The 21,634-nt window shown below is 38.4% G+C and overlaps 1 protein-coding gene across 1 annotated transcript in view; it reads right to left on the reverse strand.

Moving 5' to 3' along the window:
* Positions 1 to 21,634, reverse strand: part of LOC123520588 (coiled-coil and C2 domain-containing protein 1-like) — a 91,665-nt gene that overhangs the window by 31,236 nt on the left and 38,795 nt on the right. The window contains exons 9-11 of the mRNA XM_045282997.1: positions 11,004 to 11,171; positions 10,264 to 10,460; positions 9,768 to 9,923 (exon numbers count right to left, since the gene is read on the reverse strand). Of these exons, the coding sequence (XP_045138932.1) occupies positions 9,768 to 9,923; positions 10,264 to 10,460; positions 11,004 to 11,171 (521 nt within the window). The remainder of the gene's footprint in view (positions 1 to 9,767; positions 9,924 to 10,263; positions 10,461 to 11,003; positions 11,172 to 21,634) is intronic.

Below are 21,634 nucleotides of genomic sequence, written 5' to 3' on the forward strand. Positions count from 1 at the left end.
TGGATTTAAAAAAGGCCTTTGATAAGGTACCACACGGAGACTGATCTGGAAACTTGAAATGGTAGGAGGAGTGCATGGCAGTTTACTAAAATGGATGGAAGACTTTTTGGTAGGAAGAGAAATGAGAACAATAATTAAGGACAGACCATCAGAATGGGGCTTGGTGGAGAGTGGAGTTCCACAGGGATCAGTGTTGGCACCAGTAATGTTCGTGATCTACATAAATGACATGGTGGATGGGGTGTCCAGTTATGTGAGCCTATTTGCAGACGATGCAAAATTGTTAAGAAAAGTGAGATGTGACAAAGATTGCGAACTACTCCAGGAAGACTTGGACAGAATATGGAAATGGAGCTGTACATGGCAAATGGAGTTCAACACGACAAAATGCAAGAAAATAGAGTTTGGCAAGAGTGAAAGAAGAATCAGGAGTATGTACAAGATAGGAAATGAAGACATAAAACCAGTCATGAAGAAAAAGACCTTGGGGTGACAATTACCAATGACCTATCGCCAGAGAGACATATAAACAAAATAATTGGAGAAGTATTGAACTTATTGAGGAACATAAGAGTGGCGTTCAGTATATTTAGATGAAGAAATGATGAAGAAAATAATTACTGCAATGATAAGACCGAGGCTTGAATATGCAACAATACAGTGGGCTCGAACTTAAAGAAACACATAAGGAAACTAGAGAAAGTACAGAGGGCTGCAACAAAAATGGTGCCTGACTTAAGAGATTTGACTTATGAAGACAGACTGAAAAGAATGCAACTTCCGACCCTGGAAAACAGAAGAGAAAGGGAGACCTGATAGCAATATACAGAGTGATGATTGGCATGGAAAAATGGATAGGGAAGATCTGTGTATGTGGAATGAAAGAATGTCGAGAGGGCATGGGAAAAAACTAAAATGGCCACTTATAGGAGAGATGTGAAAAAATATAGCTTCCCTCATAGAAGGGTGGAAGCATGGAATAGTTTAGACGTGGAAGTGGTCAACGCAAGGAATATTCATGATTTTAAGAAAAAGCTGGACATTAATAGATATGGAGACGGGACAACACGAGCATAGCTCTTTTCCCGTATGTTACAATTAGGTAAATACAATTAGGTAAATACACACACACACACACACATATATATACATATACACACACAGACGAGATGCGGTAGAGGAAGGACGCAATACAGTCGCTCCCGAGAATCAGCTGATCTTCACTACCTTTGTTTGGGTTTACAGTGGCCTGGGCGATAAGTGTGGACTCATTTTTTTTTTCATGAATACAGTGTTAAATAATAATGAGTGAGAAAGATATTCCATCTAAATGCAGGTATGTGACAAGGGAAAGAATGAAAGCTGATGATGACAATGTTGGTGAGGGAGGAGGAGAATTTGAAGGCTTTGATACGGCACAAACTTCACTATTTAATAGAGTCTTAACTATCGAACGTAAATTAGATAAATTGATAAAGGAGAGTATGGGAATGAAAGAGAATGAAGAACAGGATAAAGAGCTCCAGAAATTGAAAGAAAGGATAAAAGAGTGGAAGAAAACGAAACTAGGCTAAGAACCGAAAATGAAGAATTAAAAGTCCAAATAGCGAACTATAAGAAATTGATGGAAGAAGGACTTGGTAAAGCCGAGAACGAAAAGAAATGCTAAAAGATCTAGTTAACAAAGAAGAAGAAAGAATACAAGACGTGATTAAAAAAGAAGTACAAGCATGGAGAATCCAAGATAAGAAAGACAAGGAATCATTTGAAGAAGTATTTCAAGAACAGTTAAAAGAAAGAGATGAAAATATGACAAGCAAAATGATAGGAGTCCTCAAGAAAAAAGAAAATTTAGTAAGAGAAATTGCAGAAAAAAAGAAGAGTGTAATTATTTTTGGACTGAAAGAAAAAAATGTTAAATATAGACCAAGAAGGGAAAAAGACGAAATGAAATCAGTAAAAGACCTACTAAAACTGTTAAATAGTAAATTTCATGAGGTCTTTACTAAGGAATCCAAATTTGAAAGACCACAGGGTAATAGAGAGACTGTCTATATGAAAGAGATTAAAGTAACCAAGCTTGAAATAAAAAAGTTGATGACAGAATTGGATGAGGAAAAGGCAATGGGACCGGATGAAGTCTCAGGCAAAATACTGAAAGAATGTAGGGAAGAACTAGCAAGTCCAATATACAACATCATAAAATGCTCAATAGAAAATGGAACAGTGCCAGTGGAGTGGAAAAGAGCTGAGGTGGTTCCCATATATAAGAGCGGAAGGAAGGAAGAACCTTTAAATTACAGGCCGGTATCACTAACTAGTGTAATATGCAAGATGTGTGAAAAAGTAATAAAGAAGCAATGGATCGAGTTTCTTGAAGACAACAAAATATTATCAAATAGCCAATTTGGTTTTAGAAAAGGTCGGTCATGTGTGACAAATTTATTGAGTTTCTACTCTAGAATAGTTGATAAAGTACAAGAGAGAGAGGATGGGTTGACTGTATTTATTTAGATCTAAAAAAGGCTTTTGATAAAGTGCCACATGAAAGATTACTATGGAAGTTAGAGGAGAAGGGTGGCTTAAAAGGAAGCACATTGAGATGGATGAAGAATTACTTAAGGGGAGAGAAATAAGGACGATAGTTAAAGATATGAAGTCCAAGTGGAGAACAGTAGACAGCGGAGTGCCACAGGGTCAGTATTGGCACCAATACTTTTCTCGTATATATAAATGACATGCCAGAGGAGTGAACAGCTACATAAATCTGTTTGTGGACGATGCGAAACTGTGCAGAGTCATTAAACAAAAGAGGATTGTGAAATACTACAGGAAGACTTAAACAAGATCTGGAAATGGAGCAAAAATGGGAGATGGAATTCAATGTGGACAAAAGCCATGTCATGGAAATGGGAAAAAGTGAAAGACGACCAGTGGGAATCTATAAGATGGGAGATGGAGTAGAACTAGAAAAAGTAAAAAGGAAAAGGACTTGGGAGTGACAATGGAAGAAAATAATCAACCGGTTAGCCATATTGATAGAATTTTCAGAGAGCGTATAATTTGCTAAGGAATATTGGAGTAGCATTTCACTATATGGACAAGGAAATGATGAAGAAATTGATAAGTACTAAAATAAGACCTAGATTGGAATATGCAGGAGTTGTGTGGACTCCCATAAAAGAAACACATAAGAAAATTAGAGACTACAAAAATGGCTACAAGAATGGTTCCAGAATTTAAAGGGATGGCATATGAGGAGAGACTAAAGGCAATGGATCTACCAACCTTGGAGCAGAGAAGAGAGAGGGATCTGATACAAGTTTATAAATTGATTAACGGAATGGATGAAGTGGATAATGAGAAACTGATCCTGAGAGAAGAATATGACTTTAGAAGCACAAGATCGCATAGTAAGAAACTAAGGAAGGGACGATGTCTGAGAGATGTTAAAAATTTAGTTTCCATAAAGATGTGTTGAGACTTGGAACAGTTTGAGTGAGGAAGTGGTATCAGCAAAGAGTGTACATAGTTTTAAAGAAAAATTGGATAAGTGTAGATATGGAGACGGGACCACACGAGCATAAAGCCCAGGCCCTGTAAAACTACAACTAGGTAAATACAACTAGGTAAATACACACACAGCTCAGTGGTCAGGCGCTGGAATCACAAGCCAGAGGACGGGTTTGATTCCCGGCCGGGTCGAGATATTTGGTGTGGCTCCTTTCACGTGTAGCCCTGTTCACCTAGCAGTGAGTAGTGAGGATGTAAATCGAGGAGTTGTGACCTTGTTGTGGTGTGTGGTGTGTGCCTGGTCTCAGGCCTATCCGAAGATCGGAAATAATGAGCTCTGAGCTCGTTCCGCAGGGTAACGTCTGGCTGTCTCGTCAGAGACTGCAGCAGGTCAAACAGTGAAACACACACAGGAAAGACTGAGGAAGCTGGGGCTGACCACATTAGAGGAGAGAAGAACAAGAGGGGACATGATAACTATGTATAAATTGGTGAACAAAATTGACATACTGGACATAAATGACGTGAGAAAATACAGTTTCCCGCATCGTTGCATTGATAAGTGGAATAAACTGAGCAGTGATGTCGTTGACGTGGTGTGTGTCAATCAGATGAAAGAGAGATATGACAGGAATGGACAAGGAGACAGGACACAGAGAGCTTAGCTCGAGCCCTGTAATACACAAACAGGTAAATAGGTAAATAGGTAAATACACACACACACACACACACACACAAAAAAAATATAAAATATAGACTAAAAAGAGAAAAAGAAGAAATGAAATCAGTCAAAGACCTACTGAAGAATCTAAAAGACGAAGATAGGCAGAACTTGGAAGAGGAAGTAGAAGAAATAAACAGAATGGGCCCATATCAAGAAGGAAAAACGAGACCAATTAAAATACTACTAAAATCACAAGCAGCAACAGAAGAAGTATTATATAGAACAACAAAACTTAGAGGAACAGAAGGCTGCAAGGATATCTATATAAAGAAAAATAGAAATGAGGAAGAAAGGAAGAGATACAATGAACTGGCAGCAGCAGTAAGGGAAAAGAATAATGAAAGGTCAGAAGAGGACAAGAAGGCATTTTTTTGGAGAATTCTAGGAGACAGGATAAGGAAATGGTATATAAAGGAGAAGGAAGAGAAAAAAGTGGAACAAGTTTAACTAAAAATGATAAAGGCAAAAGACTAAAAATGATGTATACGAACATAGAAGGGCTTTTATCAAGTAAATTAGAATTAAAAGATTACATAAGGAAAGAAAATCCAGATATTGTATGCCTGGCTGAAACAAAACTAAATGAGGCAATGAAAATAGATTTGGATAATAGTTATAATGTATGGAGAAGAGACAGAGTGGGTAAAGGAGGAGGAGGAGTCATGATTATGTTAAGGAAAGAGATAAATGAAATGGAATGTGGGGAAGGAAAACCAGAAGTATTGTATATTAAGATGCATATTAATAAAAATGAGATAACAATCATTGTAACATATGTGCCACCAAAAACAAATTCATGGACCAATCAAGAATATAAAGACATGATAGATGACACAATAAGGAGTCTAATAGAGAATCGTTAAAGAAAGGAGAAAAGTGATATTAGTAGGAGATTTCAACTCTAAAGAAGTGGACTGGGAAAATTATGAAAGTGATGTGGGGGAAGAAGCCTGGGGAGAAAGATTCTTGAACCTTATGATAGACAATATGATGGACCAGAGAGTAAAGGAATGCACAAGATTCAGAGGAAACGATGAGCCGGCGAGATTGGACCTAGTTTTTACAAGGGGTATACAAATGAATGACGATATAAGATATAAGTCCCCATTGGGAAAGAGTGACCATGCAATATTAGAAATAGATATAGAAGAAGGAAAGAAAGATAGAGACCATTCATACAAAGGAGACTGATTAAATTACAGAAAGGCTGATATTGAGAATCTCAAGAACTATTTTAAAAACATAGACTGGGAGGAGATGGAAAACTCAGAGACAATACAAGACAAATATAACTTATTTTTGGAAATACACAAAACAGGAGTTAGGCAATATGTCCCAAAATATAGACCAAAAGAAGAAGGAAAGAAAGATTGGTTTAATGCAAGGTGTGCTAGGGCAAAGGAGAAAAGAGATGGAGCATGGAAAAGGTGGAGGAGAAATAGGGAATCCAACAAACAAGGAAAACTTCAAGGCAGCGAGAAATGAATATGTTAAAGTGAGGAAGGAAGAGGAAAAGAACTTCGAAAAAGATATTGTCGAAAAATGTAAGGAGCAACCAAAATTGTTCTATAGATTCATAAATGGCAAAATTAGGTAAAAAGAAACAATAGAAAGGTTAAAAGGAGAGAACGGGGATGGTGGAAGACCCAAAAAGTATGGCAGAACTATTAAATAAAAAGTTCCAGGAGGTCTTTACTAAAGAATCCAAATTTGAGAGGCCACAGGGTAATAGAGACAATCTATATGAAAGAGATTAAAATAACCAAGCTTGAAATAAAAGAGTTAATGAAGAAACTGGATGAAGAGAAGTCAATGGGACTGGATGAAGTCTCAGGCAGAATACTGAAAGAATGTAGGGAAGAACTAGTAAGTCCTATATACATCATAAAATGCTCAATAGAAAATGGAACAGTGCCAGCAGAATGGAAAAGAGCTGAGGTGGTTCCCATATATAAGAGTGGAAGGAAAGAAGAACCATTAAATTACAGACCGGTATCACTAACTAGTGTAATATGCAAGATGTGTGAAATAATAATAAAGAAACAATGGATCGAATTCCTTGAAGACAACAAATTAATATCAAATAGCCAATTTGGTTTTAGAAAAGGACGGTCATGTGTAACTAATTTATTGAGTTTCTATTCTAGAATAGTTGATAGCGTACAAGAGAGAGAGGGATGGGTTGACTGCATCTATATGGATTTAAAAAAGGCGTTTGACAAAGTGCCACACGCAAGATTACTGTGGAAGTTAGAGGAGAAGAGTGGCTTAAAAGGAAGCACATTGAGATGGATAGAAAATTATTTGAGGGGGAGAGAAATAAGGAAGATATGAAGTCCAAGTGGAGAGCAGTAGAAAGTGGAGTGCCACAGGGGTCAGTATTGGCACCACTACTTTTCCTCATTTATATTAACAACATGCCAGAAGGAGTGAACAGCTACATAAATTTGTTTGCGGATGATACGAAACTGTGCAGAGTTATAAAGCAAAAGGAGGATTGTGAAATACTGCAAGAAGACCTAAATAAGATCTGGGAATGGAGTAAGAAGTGGGAAATGGAATTCAATGTGAACAAAAGCCATGTCATGGAAATGGGAAAGAGTGAAAGATGACCTGTGGGAATCTATAAGATGGGAGATGGAGTAGAACTGGAGAAAGTCAAAAAGGAAAAGGACTTAGAAGTGACGATGGAAGAAAACAATCAACCAGTAAGCCATATTGATAGAAATTTTAGAGAAACATATAATTTGCTGAGGATTATTGGAGTAGCATTTCACTACATGGACATAGAAATGATGAAGAAATTGATAAGTACTATAATAAGACCCAGATTGGAATATGCAGGAGTAGTGTGGACCCCTCATAAAAGAAACACATAAGGAAATTGAGAGGCTACAAAAATGGCTACAAGAATGGTCCCAGAACTTGAAGGGATGACATATGAGGAGAGACTAAAGGCTATGGATCTACCAACCTTGGAACAAAGAAGGGAGAGAGGAGACCTGATACAAGTCTATAAACTGATCAACAGAATGGACCAAGTGGATAATGAGAAACTGATCCTGAGAGAAGAATATGACATCCAAAGCACAAGATCGCATAGTAAAAAGCTGAGAAAGGGAAGATGTCTGAGATATTAAAAATATAGTTTCCTGCAGAGATGTATTGAGACGTGGAACAGTTTAGATGAAGAAGTAGTGTCTGCAACGAGTGTGCACACTTTTAAAGTAAGATTGGATAAGTGTAGATATGGAGACGGGGCCACACGAGCATAAAGCCCAGGCCCTGTAAAACTACAACTACAACTAGGTAAATACACACACACACACACACACACACACACACACACACACACACACACACACACACACACACACCCATATCACTAACTAGTGTAATATGCAAGATGTGTGAAAAAGTAATAAAGAAGCAATGGATTGAGTTTCTTGAAGACAACAAAATATTATCAAATAGCCAATTTGGTTTTAGAAAAGGTCGGTCATGTGTAACAAATTTATAGAGTTTCTACTCTAGAATAGTTGATAAAGTACAAGAGAGAGAGGGATGGATTGACTGTATTTATTTAGATTTAAAAAAGGCTTTTGATAAAGTGCCACATGAAAGATTACTATGGAAGTTAGAGGAGAAGGGTGGCTTGAAAGAAAGCACACTGAGATGGATGAAAAATTACTTGAGGGGGAGAGAAATAAGGACGATAGTTAAAGATATGAAGTCCAAGTGGAAAACAGTAGTAAGCGGAGTGCCGCAGGGGTCAATATTGGCGCAAATACTTTTTCTCGTATATATAAACGACATGCCAGAGGGAGTGAACAGCTACATAAATCTGTTTGCGGATGATGGGAAACTGTGCAGAGTCATTAAACAAAAAGAGGATTGTGAAATACTACAGGAAGACTTCAGCTAGATCTGGAAATGGAGTAAAAAATGGGAGATGGAATTCAATGTGGACAAAAGCCATGTCATGGAAATGGGAAAAAATGAAAGACGACCAGTGGGAATCTGTAAGATGGGAGATGGAGTAGAACTAGAAAAAGTAAAAAAAGAAAAGGACTTGGGAGTGACAATGGAAGAAAACAATCAACCGATAAGCCATATTGATAGAATTTTCAGAGAGACGTATAATTTGCTAAGGAATATTGGATTAGCATTTCACTATATGGACAAGGAAATGAAGAAATTTTTAAGTACTAAAATAAGACCTAGATTGGAATATGGAGGAGTTGTGTGGACCCCCCATAAAAAGAAACACATAAGGAAATTGGAGAGACTACAAAAAATGGCAACAAGAATGGTTCCAGAATTTGAAGGGATGACATATGAGGAGAGACTAAAGGCTATGGATCTACCAACCCTGGAACAAAGAGGGGAGAGAGAAGACCTGATACAAGTTTATAAATTGATCAACGGAATGGACCAAGTGGATAATGAGAAACTGATCTTTAGAGAAAAATACGACATCCGAAGCACAAGATCGCATAGTAAAAAGCTGAGAAAATGAAGATGTCAGAGAGATATTAAAAAATATAGTTTCCCGCAGAGATGTATTGAGACGTGGAACAGTTTAAATGAAGAAGTAGTGTCTGCAACTAGTGTGCGTACTTTTAAAGTAAGACTGGATAAGTGTAGATATGGAGACAGGGCCACACGAGCATAAAGCCCAGGCCTTGTAAAACTACAACTAGGTAAATACAACTAGGTAAATACACACATTATTCAACACTGGCAGAAAAGAGCAGTGTTGTGGACCATACTACTACATCCATGTGTTCAGGTGGCATGTACAGTAAATGCTGGTTTTCTTGTAATAAATCACTGATTGGTGCTGACCCACACCAAGAACTACAACACACAAACAGGTGTAAGCTTACACAAGCAAAGCTGTCTTGAGCGTTGGTGCAGGCAGCCTGCTCCTACCACCTTTCCTGATTCCCCTGTGCCATTCTTGCTGGCCCAACTCATGAGTGAACATATGACAACATGAATATTTCATTATATTTTCCAGAATTTCACTTTGGCTCAGCTGAAAGGGATGAACAGTCTTTCTCTTCTGGTGGAAAAGGCTGTCTGTGCCAGTCACACTCACTTCACCAGGCAATTCTTGAATATGTAATCAAAGTATCTTGGTTCATTTCAAATCTCTCAGAAGATCACTAAAAATGGTGATATTCTCATACTGATTTGTTTTCTGGTTTATTTCATATATTTCTTTTTTCCCTTTCACGACTTACATGAGTACTCAGGAGCAATATCAATTCATCAGCGGGCACACTCTGTCACTGCTGGCTGCTCACAGGATAACCAACTTTCTCTGTGGCTGCACCGCATAGCATGGCTAGCCACACTCTTCATGGCAAAGTCCTAAATCACACACACTGGTAAAATACTACTGAACACTAAGAGAGCTTTAGCATAGTGAGTCTGAGATACACAAGTACATACAAGGTGAGTTAATATCATACCTTATCTACTCAGCCAGCAACCCGTATGTGTCTGTCTGCTGAACACATACCTTGATCTGGGCAATGAGGTCCTCCTCCAGCTTAGTGTAGGTGAGCGCCACATCACCACTCGTGCCCTCTGGTGCCACAACACAGTCGTCGGCACTCACCAGCTCAAAGTCTGTGCTGCTACTCTGGGGCACCTTCTCTTGTGGTGGCACAGGCAACTAGAAAGAGGAAGATGCACTTGTTGTCCCAAGCAAGGCCAGTATTCTGTAACAATTCTATGCCACACTTCCACTACTTGCAAAAGGCTCTTGTTGAAGGTATACAGTTTTAGTGACAAATTCATAACATTCCTGCATTATTAAGGAAAGAAACAATCTTGACAACTTGGCTAATCATCTATGTGGTCTTGGAAAATAGTAGTGGAGAGAGAGCAATGCATTTCAGAGGGAGAGACAAAGAAAAGAGAATGTTTTCATAAGAAGTACTGCAAGGTAGAATACTGCTAGGGAAGTCCTGTATGGTAAAATGTTGCTAAGGAAACAGAGAAGGAAGCCTTACAGTGTTCATATCAACAGGCAGACCATTGCGTGTGGCTTCAATCAACTGGTCGAAGCCTTTGCTCATCCTGAGGTACTCCTTGGCTTGCTCTATCTCCCCGCGCTTCTTGGCCTCCAGCGCTGCCTGCTTGAACTGGGTCTGCCGGCGGGTGAGCAGCGCCATCTGCTTCTCCACACGGGACAGGGGGGCTTGTCTCACTGCAGAGGGAAGAGTGGTGGACGGTGAGCTCTGGTTGTCATGCTATGCCTCAGCCAGTGAAGAGGAGAGCAGTGATAAAAAGTTGTGTAAAGTAAACCCTGGTGCTTATTCTGAAGATAAATAGTTGCACACAGTAAGTTCTTGTTACTAAGCTATTCCTAAGGCAAAGATGATGTTACATGAAAATGGTGATAAAAAGGTTCTTAATATCATGTCCTTCCTAAGCCTGTGGATATATAACATGAAAACAATGACAGAAAAAGCTCTTGGTACTATGATATGCCTTACCCAATGAAGGCACTACAGCAATACCATGATAAAACATTATGTACTGCCAAGCTATTCGTTGTAGAGTAAGCCCTCAATGTTGTGTTGTGCCTCCACCAGGGAAGGTATTGCATGAACATAAATATAAAATGTTGCATCTAGGAAGTAGTTGTTGTTGTTGTTGTGCTCTGCCTCAGCTGATGAAGGCATTGTATGAAAAAGAATGGCAAGGATGGCAGAGGAGTGCAAATGAAAAGAAACAAAATCAAACCAACCATTCTTAGGAGGAGCTGCAGGTTTGGCATCTGTAGAGGGGACACTCGGGGCGGGGCGAGGCTGCTTAGGAGGTGGTGGTCCCCCCGTGGTGCTTTCTCCAGCAGCCGAGGCAGGAGTCGCAGTCACGGGAGGAGCCGAGCTTCCACCAACAGGAATGGGAGCAAAGCCTGAAAATATTCAATGAGATCAACTCAGCCCTGCAGTATCTACTCAACAGTCAACAAAGGGTCTTATAAACAAGGAAAAACTATAAGTGTGTATAATGAAGGGAAGCTAGTAATCCTGGCCTCATTTGTGTATTTACCTAGTTGTATTTACCTAGTTGTAGTTTTACAGGGCCTGGGCTTTATGCTCGTGTGGCCCTGTCTCCATATCTACACTTATCTAATTTTTCTTTAAAACTATGTACACTCTTTGCTGACACCACTTCCTCACTCAAACTGTTCCAATTCTCAACACATCTTTGCGGGAAACTAAATTTTTTAACATCTCTCAGACATCTTCCCTTCCTCAGTTTCTTACTATGCGATCTTGTGCTTCTAATGTCATATTCTTCTCTAAGGATTAGTTTCTCATTATCCACTTGATCCATTCTGTTAATCAATTTATAAACTTGTATCAGATTCCCTCTCTCTCTTCTCTGTTCCAGGGTTGGTAGATCAATAGTCTTTAGTCTCTCCTCATATGTTATCTCTTTAAATTCTGGAACCATTCTTGTAGCCATTTTTTGTAGTCTCTCCAATTTCCTTATGTGTTTCTTTTTATGGGGGGTCCACACAACTCCTACATATTCCAATCTAGGTCTTATTTTAGTACTTATCAATTTCTTCATCATTTCTCTGTCCATATAGTGAAATGCTAATCCAATATTTCTTAGCAAATTATATATCTCTCTGAAAATTCTATCAATATGGCTTACCGGTTGATTGTTTTCTTCCATTGTCACTCCCAAGTCTTTTTCCTTTTTTACTTTTCCTAGTTCTACTCCATCTCCCATCTTATAGATTGTGTGTGTGTGTGTGTGTGTGTGTGTGTGTGTGTGTGTGTGTGTGTGTGTGTGTGTGTGTGTGTGTGTGTGTGTGTGTGTGTGTGTGTGTGTCTGTGTGTGTGTGTGTGTGTGTGTGTGTGTGTGTGTGTATTTACCTAGTTGTATTTACCTAGTTATAGTTTTACAGGGCCTGGGCTTTATGCTCGTGTGGCCCCGTCTCCATATCTACACTTATCCAATCTTACTTTAAAAGTGTGCACACTCGTTGCAGACACTACTTCTTCATCTAAACTGTTCCACGTCTCAATACATCTCTGGAAACTATATTTTTATATCTCTCAGACATCTTCCTTTCTCAGCTTTTTACTATGCGATCTTGTGCTTGGTGTCATATTCTTCTCTCAGGATCAGTTTCTCATTATCCACTTGGTCCATTCCGTTGATCAATTTATAGACTTGTATCAGGTTTCCTCTCTCCTTCTTTGTTCCAAGGTTGGTAGATCCATAGCCTTTAGTCTCTCCTCATATGTCATCCCTTCAAGTTCTGGGACCATTCTTGTAGCCATTTTTGTAGCCTCTCCAATTTTCTTATGTGTTTCTTTTTATGAGGGTCCACACTACTCCTGCATATTCCAATCTGGGTCTTATTATAGTATTTATCAATTTCTTCATCATTTCTTTGTCCATGTAGTGAAATGCTACTCCAATATTCCTTAGCAAATTATATGTTTCTCTAAAAATTCTATCAATATGGCTTACTGGTTGATTGTTTTCTTCCATCGTCACTCCTAAGTCCTTTTCCTTTTTACTTTCTCCAGTTCTACTCCATCTCCCATCTTATAGATTCCCACAGGTCGTCTTTCACTCTTTCCCATTTCCATGACATGGCTTTTGTTCACATTGAATTCCATTTCCACTTCTTACTCCATTCCCAGATCTTATTTAGGTCTTCTTGCAGTATTTCACAATCCTCCTTTTGCTTTATAACTCTGCACAGTTTCGTATCATCCGCAAACAAATTTATGTAGCTGTTCACTCCTTCTGGCATGTCGTTAATATAAATGAGGAAAAGTACTGGTGCCAATACTGACCCCTGTGGCACTCCGCTTTCTACTGCTCTCCACTTGGACTTCATATCTTTAACTACCGTCCTTATTTCTCTCCCCCTCAAATAATTTTCTATCCATCTCAATGTGCTTCCTTTTAAGCCACCCTTCTCCTCTAACTTCCACAGTAATCTTGCATGTGGCACTTTGTCAAACGCCTTTTTTAAATCCAAATAGATGCAGTCAACCCATCCCTCTCTCTCTTGTACTCTATCAACTATTCTAGAATAGAAACTCAATAAATTAGTTACACAAGACCGTCCTTTTCTAAAACCAAATTGGTTATTTGATATTAATTTGTTGTCTTCAAGGAACTCGATCCATTGTTTCTTTATTATTCGTTCACACATCTTGCATATTACACTAGTTAGTGATACCGGTCTGTAATTTATAGGTTCTTCTTTCCTTCCGCTCTTATATATGGGAACCACCTCAGGTCTTTTCCATTCTACTGGCATTGTTCCATTTTCTATTGAGCATTTTATGATGTTGTATACAGGACTTGCTAGTTCTTCCCTACATTCTTTCAGTATTCTGCCTGAGACTTCATCCGGTCCCATTGCCTTCTCTTCATCCAGTTCCTTCATTAACTCTTTTATTTCAAGCTTGGTTACTTTAATCTCTTTCATATAGATTGTCTCTCTATTACCCTGTGGCCTCTCAAATTTGGATTCTTTAGTAAAGACCTCCTGGAATTTTTTATTTAATAGTTCTGCCATATTTTTTGGGTCTTCCACCATCCCGTTCTCTCCTTTTTGCCTAATTTTTCCATTTATGAATCTATAGAACAATTTTGGTTGCTCCTTACATTTTTCGACAATATCTTTTCAAGTTCTTTTCCTCTTCCTTCCTCACCTTAACATATTCATTTCTCGCTGCCTTGAAGTTTTCCTTGTTTGTTGGATTCCTATTTCTCCTCCACCTTTTCCATGCTCCATCTCTTTTCTCCTTTGCCATAGCACACCTTGCATTAAACCAATCTTTCTTTCCTTCTTCTTTTGGTCTATATTTTGGGACATATTCCCTGACTCCTGTTTTGTAAATTTCCAAAAATAAGTTATATTTGTCTTGCATTGTCTCTGAGTTTTCCATCTCCTTCCAGTCTACGTTTTTAAAATAGTTCTTGAGATTCTCAATATCAGCCTTTCTGTAATTTAATCGGTCTCCTTTGTATGAATCGTCTCTATCTTCCTTTCCTTTTTCTATATCTATTTCTAATATTGCATGGTCACTTTTTCCCAATGGGCACTTATATCTTATATCGTCATTCATTTGTATACCCTTGTAAAACTAGGTCCAATCTCGCTCTGTCGTTTCCTCTGAATCTTGTGCATTCCTTTACTCTCTGGTCCATCATATTGTCTATCATTAGGTTCAAGAATCTTTCTCCCAGGCTTCTTCCCCATACCACTTTCATAATTTTCCCAGTCCACTTCTTTACAGTTGAAATCTCCTACTAATATCACTTTTCTCCTTTCTTTAACGATTCTCATTAGACTCCTTATTGTGTCATCTATCATGTCTTTATATTCTTGATTGGTCCATGAATTTGTTTTGGTGGCACATATGTTACAATGATTGTTAACTCTTTTTTATTAATATGCATCTTAATATACAATACTTCTGCTTTTCCTTCCCCACATTTCACTTGGTTGATCACTATCTCCTTCCTTAACATTATCATGACTCCTCCTCCTTCTTTACCCACTCTGTCTCTTCTCCATACATTATACCTATTATCCAAATCTATTTTCATTGCCTCATTTAGTTTTGTTTCAGCCAGGCATACAATATCTGGATTTTCTTTCCTTATGTAATCTCTTAATTCTAATTTACTTGATAAAACCCCGTCTGTGTTCGTATACATCATTTTTAGTCTTTTGCCTTCATCATTTTTAGTTAAACTTGTTCCACTTTTTTCTCTTCATTTTCGTTTATATTCCATTTCCTTATCCTGTGTGTGTGTGTGTGTGTGTGTATTTACCTAGTTGTATTTACCTAGTTGTAGTTTTACAGGGCCTGGGCTTTATGCTCGTGTGGTCCCGTCTCCATATCTACACTTATCCAATTTTTCTTTAAAACTATGTACACTCTTTGCTGACACCACTTCCTCACTCAAACTGTTCCAAGTCTCAACACATCTTTGCGGGAAACTAAATTTTTTAACATCTCTCAGACATCGTCCCTTCCTTAGGTTCTTACTATGCAACCTTGTGCTTCTAATGTCATATTCTTCTCTAAGGATTAGTTTCTCATTATCCACTTGATCCATTCTGTTAATTAATTTATAAACTTGTATCAGATTCCCTCTCTCTCTTCTCTGTTCCAGGGTTGGTAGATCAATAGTCTTTAGTCTCTCCTCATATGTCATCCCTTTAAATTCTGGAACCATTCTTGTAGCCATTTTTTGTAGTCTCTTCAATTTCCTTATGTGTTTCTTTTTATGGGGGGTCCACACAACTCCTGCACATTCCAATTTAGGTCTTATTTTAGTACTTATCAATTTCTTCATCATTTCTTTGTCCATATAGTGAAATGCTAATCCAATATTTCTTAGCAAATTATACGTCTCTCTGAAAATTCTATCAATATGGCTTACCGGTTGATTATTTTCTTCCATTGTCACTCCCAAGTATTTTTCCTTTTTTACTTTTTCTAGTTCTACTCCATCTCCAATCTTATAGATTGTGTGTGTGTGTGTGTGTGTGTGTGTGTGTGTGTGTGTGTGTGTGTGTGTGTGTGTGTGTGTGTGTGTGTGTATTTACCTAATTGTATTTACCTAATTGTAACATACGGGAAAGGAGCTATGCTCGTACTGTCCCGTCTCCATATCTACTAATGTCCAGCTTTTTCTTAAAATCATGAATATTCCTTGCGTTGACCACTTCCACGTCTAAACTATTCCATGCTTCCACACTTCTATGAGGAAGCTATATTTTTCACATCTCTCCTATAAGTGGCCATTTTAGTTTTTTCCCATGCCCTCTCGACACTCTTTCATTCCACATACACAGATCTTCCCTATCCATTTTTCCATGCCAATCATCACTCTGTATATTGCTATCAGGTCTCCCTTTCTCTTCTGTTTTCCAGGGTCGGAAGTTGCATTCTGTTCAGTCTGTCTTCATAAGTCAAATCTCTTAAGTCAGGCACCATTTTTGTTGCAGCCCTCTGTACTTTCTCTAGTTTCCTTATGTGTTTCTTTAAGTTCGAGCCCACTGTATTGTTGCATATTCAAGCCTTGGTCTTATCATTGCAGTAATTATTTTCTTCATCATTTCTTCATCTAAATATATGAACGCCACTCTTATGTTCCTCAATAAGTTCAATACTTCTCCAATTATTTTGTTTATATGTCTCTCTGGCGATAGGTCATTGGTAATTGTCACCCCAAGGTCTTTTTCTTCATGACTGGTTTTATGTCTTCATTTCCTATCTTGTACATACTCCTGATTCTTCTTTCACTCTTGCCAAACTCTAATTTCTTGCATTTTGTCGTGTTGAACTCCATTTGCCATGTACAGCTCCATTTCCATATTCTGTCCAAGTCTTCCTGGAGTAGTTCGCAATCTTTGTCACATCTCACTTTTCTTAACAATTTTGCATCGTCTGCAAATAGGCTCACATAACTGGACACCCCATCCACCATGTCATTTATGTAGACCGCAAACATTACTGGTGCCAACACTGATCCCTGTGGAACTCCACTCTCCACCAAGCCCCATTCTGATGGTCTGTCCTTAATTATTGTTCTCATTTCTCTTCCTACCAAAAGTCTTCCATCCATTTTAGTAAACTGCCATGCACTCCTCCTACCATTTCAAGTTTCCAGATCAGTCTCCGGTGTGGTACCTTATCAAAGGCCTTTTTTAAATCCAGATATATTCCATCAGCCCAACCATCTTTTTCCTGTATTACATCTATCACCCTCGAATAGTAACATATCAGGTTTGTCGTGCATGAACGCCCTTTTCTAAAACCAAATTGACACTCACAAAGTATGTCATTTTTCTCCAAGAAGTCTGTCCATCTATTCTTCACCACCCTCTCACACATCTTAGCTACCACACTTGTAAGTGACACTGGTCTATAGTTCAATGGGTCTCTCTTGTTACCTGATTTATAAATTGGGACAATGTTAGCTCTTTTCCAGTCTTGGGCACTACACCTTCCCTTAATGAGGCATCAATTACTTCACAAACTTTTTCTGCCAGTTGCTCCCTGCATTCTCTTAAAATCCATCCTGATACCCCATCAGGTCCCACAGCTTTTCTCACTTCTAGACTCCCCATCATATTCTTGATCTCCTCCTCAGTTACTTGAAACTCCTTCATAATCCCTTTCTGTTCCATTACCAGTGGTTTGTCAAAAGCAGTCTCCTTTGTGAATACCTTCCGAAAGCATCCATTCATAGCCTCTGCCATTTCCCTGGGATCCTCACTGCAAACTCCATTTACTTCTAAACTTTCAATACTTTCTCTATTTTTGATGTTGTTGTTCACATGTCTGTAAAAAAGCCTTGGTTGGTCTTTACATTTATCAATTATATCCTTTTCTTGTTTCTTTCTTTCTTCTCTTCTAATCAACACATTCATTTCTTGCTCTTTTGTAACTTTCCCACTGCTTAATCCGTCTTTTCCTTCTCCACCTCTTCCATGCATCCTCTTTTCTTGTTCTAGCCTTTTCACATCTATCATTAAACCAGTCCTGTTTTCCAACTTCTCTATGTTGTCTTATTGGTACAAATTTTTTCTCACCTTCTTTGTATATTTTTATAAATTCCTTCCACTTTTCATTTGCTCCTTAGCACTCTTGAATTTCATCCAATTTGTCTCTTGAAAGAATTTCTTTAGGTTTCCAAAATCTGTCTTGGCATAATTCCATCTTCCCACTTTATATTCTTCATTTCTTCTAGATTTTTCTTCATCTATCACCTTGAACTCCAAAACTGCATGATCACTCTTTGCTAAAGGGCACTCCACCCTCATCTCCTCAATGACCATTGGCTCTGTACTAAAGACCAAGTCCAGTCTTGACGATGCTCCTCTCCTCCAAACCTAGTATCTTCTTTGACCCACTGAGTTAACACATTTTCCATTGCCAGTGTCAATAGTGTATTTCCCATGTTGTCTCTGATCCTCCATTGACCAGTCCTCCCAACACACCTCTTTACAATTAAAATCTCCCATCATTATAGTTCGTTCACAGCCACCCAACATTTCTTCCAGACATGTTCCTGTATCTCTTATCATTTCTTCATATTCCTGTACTGACCATGCATTTGTCTTAGGTGGTACGTACACCACTATGTAGTGCCTCTTTTTCCTTCATTAGTTTCTGCTCTGATCTTTAGCACTTCTGCCTTTCCCATACCTTCTTTCACTTGATCCACCTTTATATCTTTTTTAACCAGCAACATCACTCCTCCTCCCATTTTACCTACTCTATTTCTTTTCCAAACATTATATTTCCTTCTCCAACCATCATCAGGTCTTCTCCTCTCTCAGTTTTGTTTCAGTAAGACCCACAATATCTGGGTTCTTATCCCTCAAGTAATCGTTGAGTTCTAAAATCCCCGATATCACTCCATTTATGTTGGAATACATTACATTCCGCTCATACGTAAGTTTCTTTAGTCCTTTCTTACTGTACTTTTCTGGGTTATGAACCACTTCCTCAGTCTCATATCCAAGATTCTCCAGAAAAAATCTTTCTTCTCCTCTTCTGTCCTCTCTTCATTTTTTTTCAAAGCTTCCTTTCTCAACTCATTTAACATTTCTTTCTTTTCCCGAGATCTTTCGAGATCTCTTGTGTGTGTGTGTGTGTGTGTGTGTGTGTGTGTGTGTGTGTGTGTGTGTGTGTGTGTGTGTGTGTGTATTTACCTAGTTGTAGTTTTACAGGGCCTGGGCTTTATGCTCAGTGGTCCTGTCTCCATATCTACACTTATCCAATTTTCTTTAAAACTATGTACACTCTTTGCTGATACCACTTCCTCACTCAAACTGTTCCAAGTCTCAACACATCTTTATGGAAACTAAATTTTTAACATCTCTCAGACATCGTCCTTCCTTAGTTTCTTACTATGCGATCTTGTGCTTCTAAAGTCATATTCTTCTCTCAGGATCAGTTTCTCATTATCCACTTCATCCATTCCGTTAATCAATTTATAAACTTGTATCAGATCCTCTCTCTTCTCTGCTCCAAGGTTGGTAGATCCATTGCCTTTAGTCTCTCCTCATATGCCATCCCTTTCAATTCTGGAACCATTCTTGTAGCCATTTTTGTAGTCTCTCTAATTTTCTTATGTGTTTCTTTTTTATGAATCCACACAACTCCTGCATATTCCAATCTAGGTCTTATTTTAGTACTTATCAATTTCTTCATCATTTCCTTGTCCATATAGTGAAATGCTACTCCAATATTCCTTAGCAAATTATACGTCTCTCTGAAAATTCTATCAATATGGCTAACCGTTGATTATTTTCTTCCATTGTCACTCCCAAGTCCTTTTCCTTTTTTACTTTTTCTAGTTCTACTCCATCTCCCATCTTATAGATTCCCACTGGTCATCTTTCACTTTTTCCCATTTCCATGACATGGCTTTTGTCCACATTGAATTCCATCTCCCATTTTTTGCTCCATTTCAAGATCTTGTTTAAGTCTTCCTGTAGTATTTCACAATCCTCTTTTTGTTTAATGACTCTGCACAGTTTCGCATCGTCGCAAACAGATTTATGTAGCTGTTCACTCCCTCTGGCATATCATTTATATATACGAGAAAAAGTATTGGTGCCAATACTGACCCCTGTGGCACTCCGCTGTCTACTGTTCTCCACTTGGACTTCATATCTTTAACTATTGTCCTTATTTCTCTCCCCCTTAAGTAATTCTTCATCCATCTCAATGTGCTTCCTTTTAAGCCACCCTTCTCCTCTAACTTCCATAGTAATCTTTCACTTTATCAAAAGCCTTTTTTAGATCTAAATAAATACAATCAACCCATCCCTCTCTCTCTTGTACTTTATCAACTATTCTAGAGTAGAAACTCAATAAATTTGTCACACATGACCGACCTTTTCTAAAACCAAATTGGCTATTTGATAATATTTTGTTGTCTTCAAGAAACTCGATCGATCCATTGCTTCTTTATTACTTTTTCACACATCTTGCATATTACACTAGTTAGTGATACCGGCCTGTAATTTGTGTGTGTGTGTGTGTGTGTGTGTGTGTGTGTGTGTGTGTGTGTGTGTGTGTGTGTGTGTGTGTGTGTGTGTGTGTGTGTGTGTGTGTGTGTGTGTGTGTGTGTGTGTGTGTGTGTGTGTGTGTGTGTGTGTGTGTGTGTGTGTATTTACCTTTTTGTATTACACCCATATGCTCTCTGTGTCCTGTCTCCTTGTCCACTCCTGTCATATCTCTCTTTCATCTGATTGACACACACTGCATCAACGACATCATTGCTCAGTTTATTCCACTTACCAATACTCGATGGAAACTGTACTTTCTCACTCATTTAGACAGATGTCTTTATTATTTTTTTTTCCATGTCCTCAAATTACTTGTGGTCACCTTTATCAATTCTCTGTCCAATATGTCAATCTTGTTCACCAATTTATTCATAGTTATCATGTCACCTCTTGTTCTTCTCTCTTCTAATGTTCAGATCCTCAGTCTTTCCTCATAGTCTAACTCCTGAGTCCTTGTACCATCCTTGTTGCCAGCCTCTGTACCCTTTCCACCTTCTTCACATTTTTCTTCATCATGTGGTGACCAGATCAAGCTGCATTTTCTAACTGGGGTCTTATTAAATGTATAGTATCTTCTTCATCATTCCTTCATCTAGTGGAATGCAACAATATTTTGAAGCATGTTATATGTTTTCAAAAATCTTGTTAATGTGTTTCTCCTGATAAAGTGTTTTCACGGTTACTCCTTAATTCTTTCTCCTCATTGGTCTCTTCAATTTTCTCATCACCCAGCCTGTAATCCTTGTTTGGTCTGTATCTACTTCTTCCCATTTTCATAACATGGGTCTTGCTTATAGTAAATTCCATCTGCCACTCTTTACTCCACTCTTTTAGGGACTTGTGAAACCTTTCTGTCCTTGACATATCACCTTCATAGAGTCTCACAAATCTTTAATTTCTAAACTACCCTCCTACATGATTCTATCCTTCTCTCTGTACCTTCATCTCCAGTTTCCTTTCCGATCGTTCTATTGCTGCTGTAGTAGACTCACTGTTCTTCCCTAAAACTATCAACAGTGGTGTTCCACAGGGTTCTGTCCTATCACCCACTCTCTTTCTATTATTCATCAATGATCTCCTAAATCTGACTCAATGCCCTATCCACTCTATGCTGATGATACCACCTTGCATTATTCAACAGCGTTCAACACGCCCAACCCAACAACAATTAAATGACTCAAGGCGAGATGCTATAGGATGCCTAACTTCTGATCTTTCACTTGTTTCTGATTGGGGCAGAAAACCTGGTTTTGTTCAATGCCTCAAAACTCAATTTCTACAACTATCTA

The sequence above is a fragment of the Portunus trituberculatus genome, chromosome 7 (genome assembly GCF_017591435.1).
Source record: "Portunus trituberculatus isolate SZX2019 chromosome 7, ASM1759143v1, whole genome shotgun sequence".
Taxonomy (NCBI): Eukaryota; Metazoa; Arthropoda; class Malacostraca; order Decapoda; family Portunidae; genus Portunus; species Portunus trituberculatus.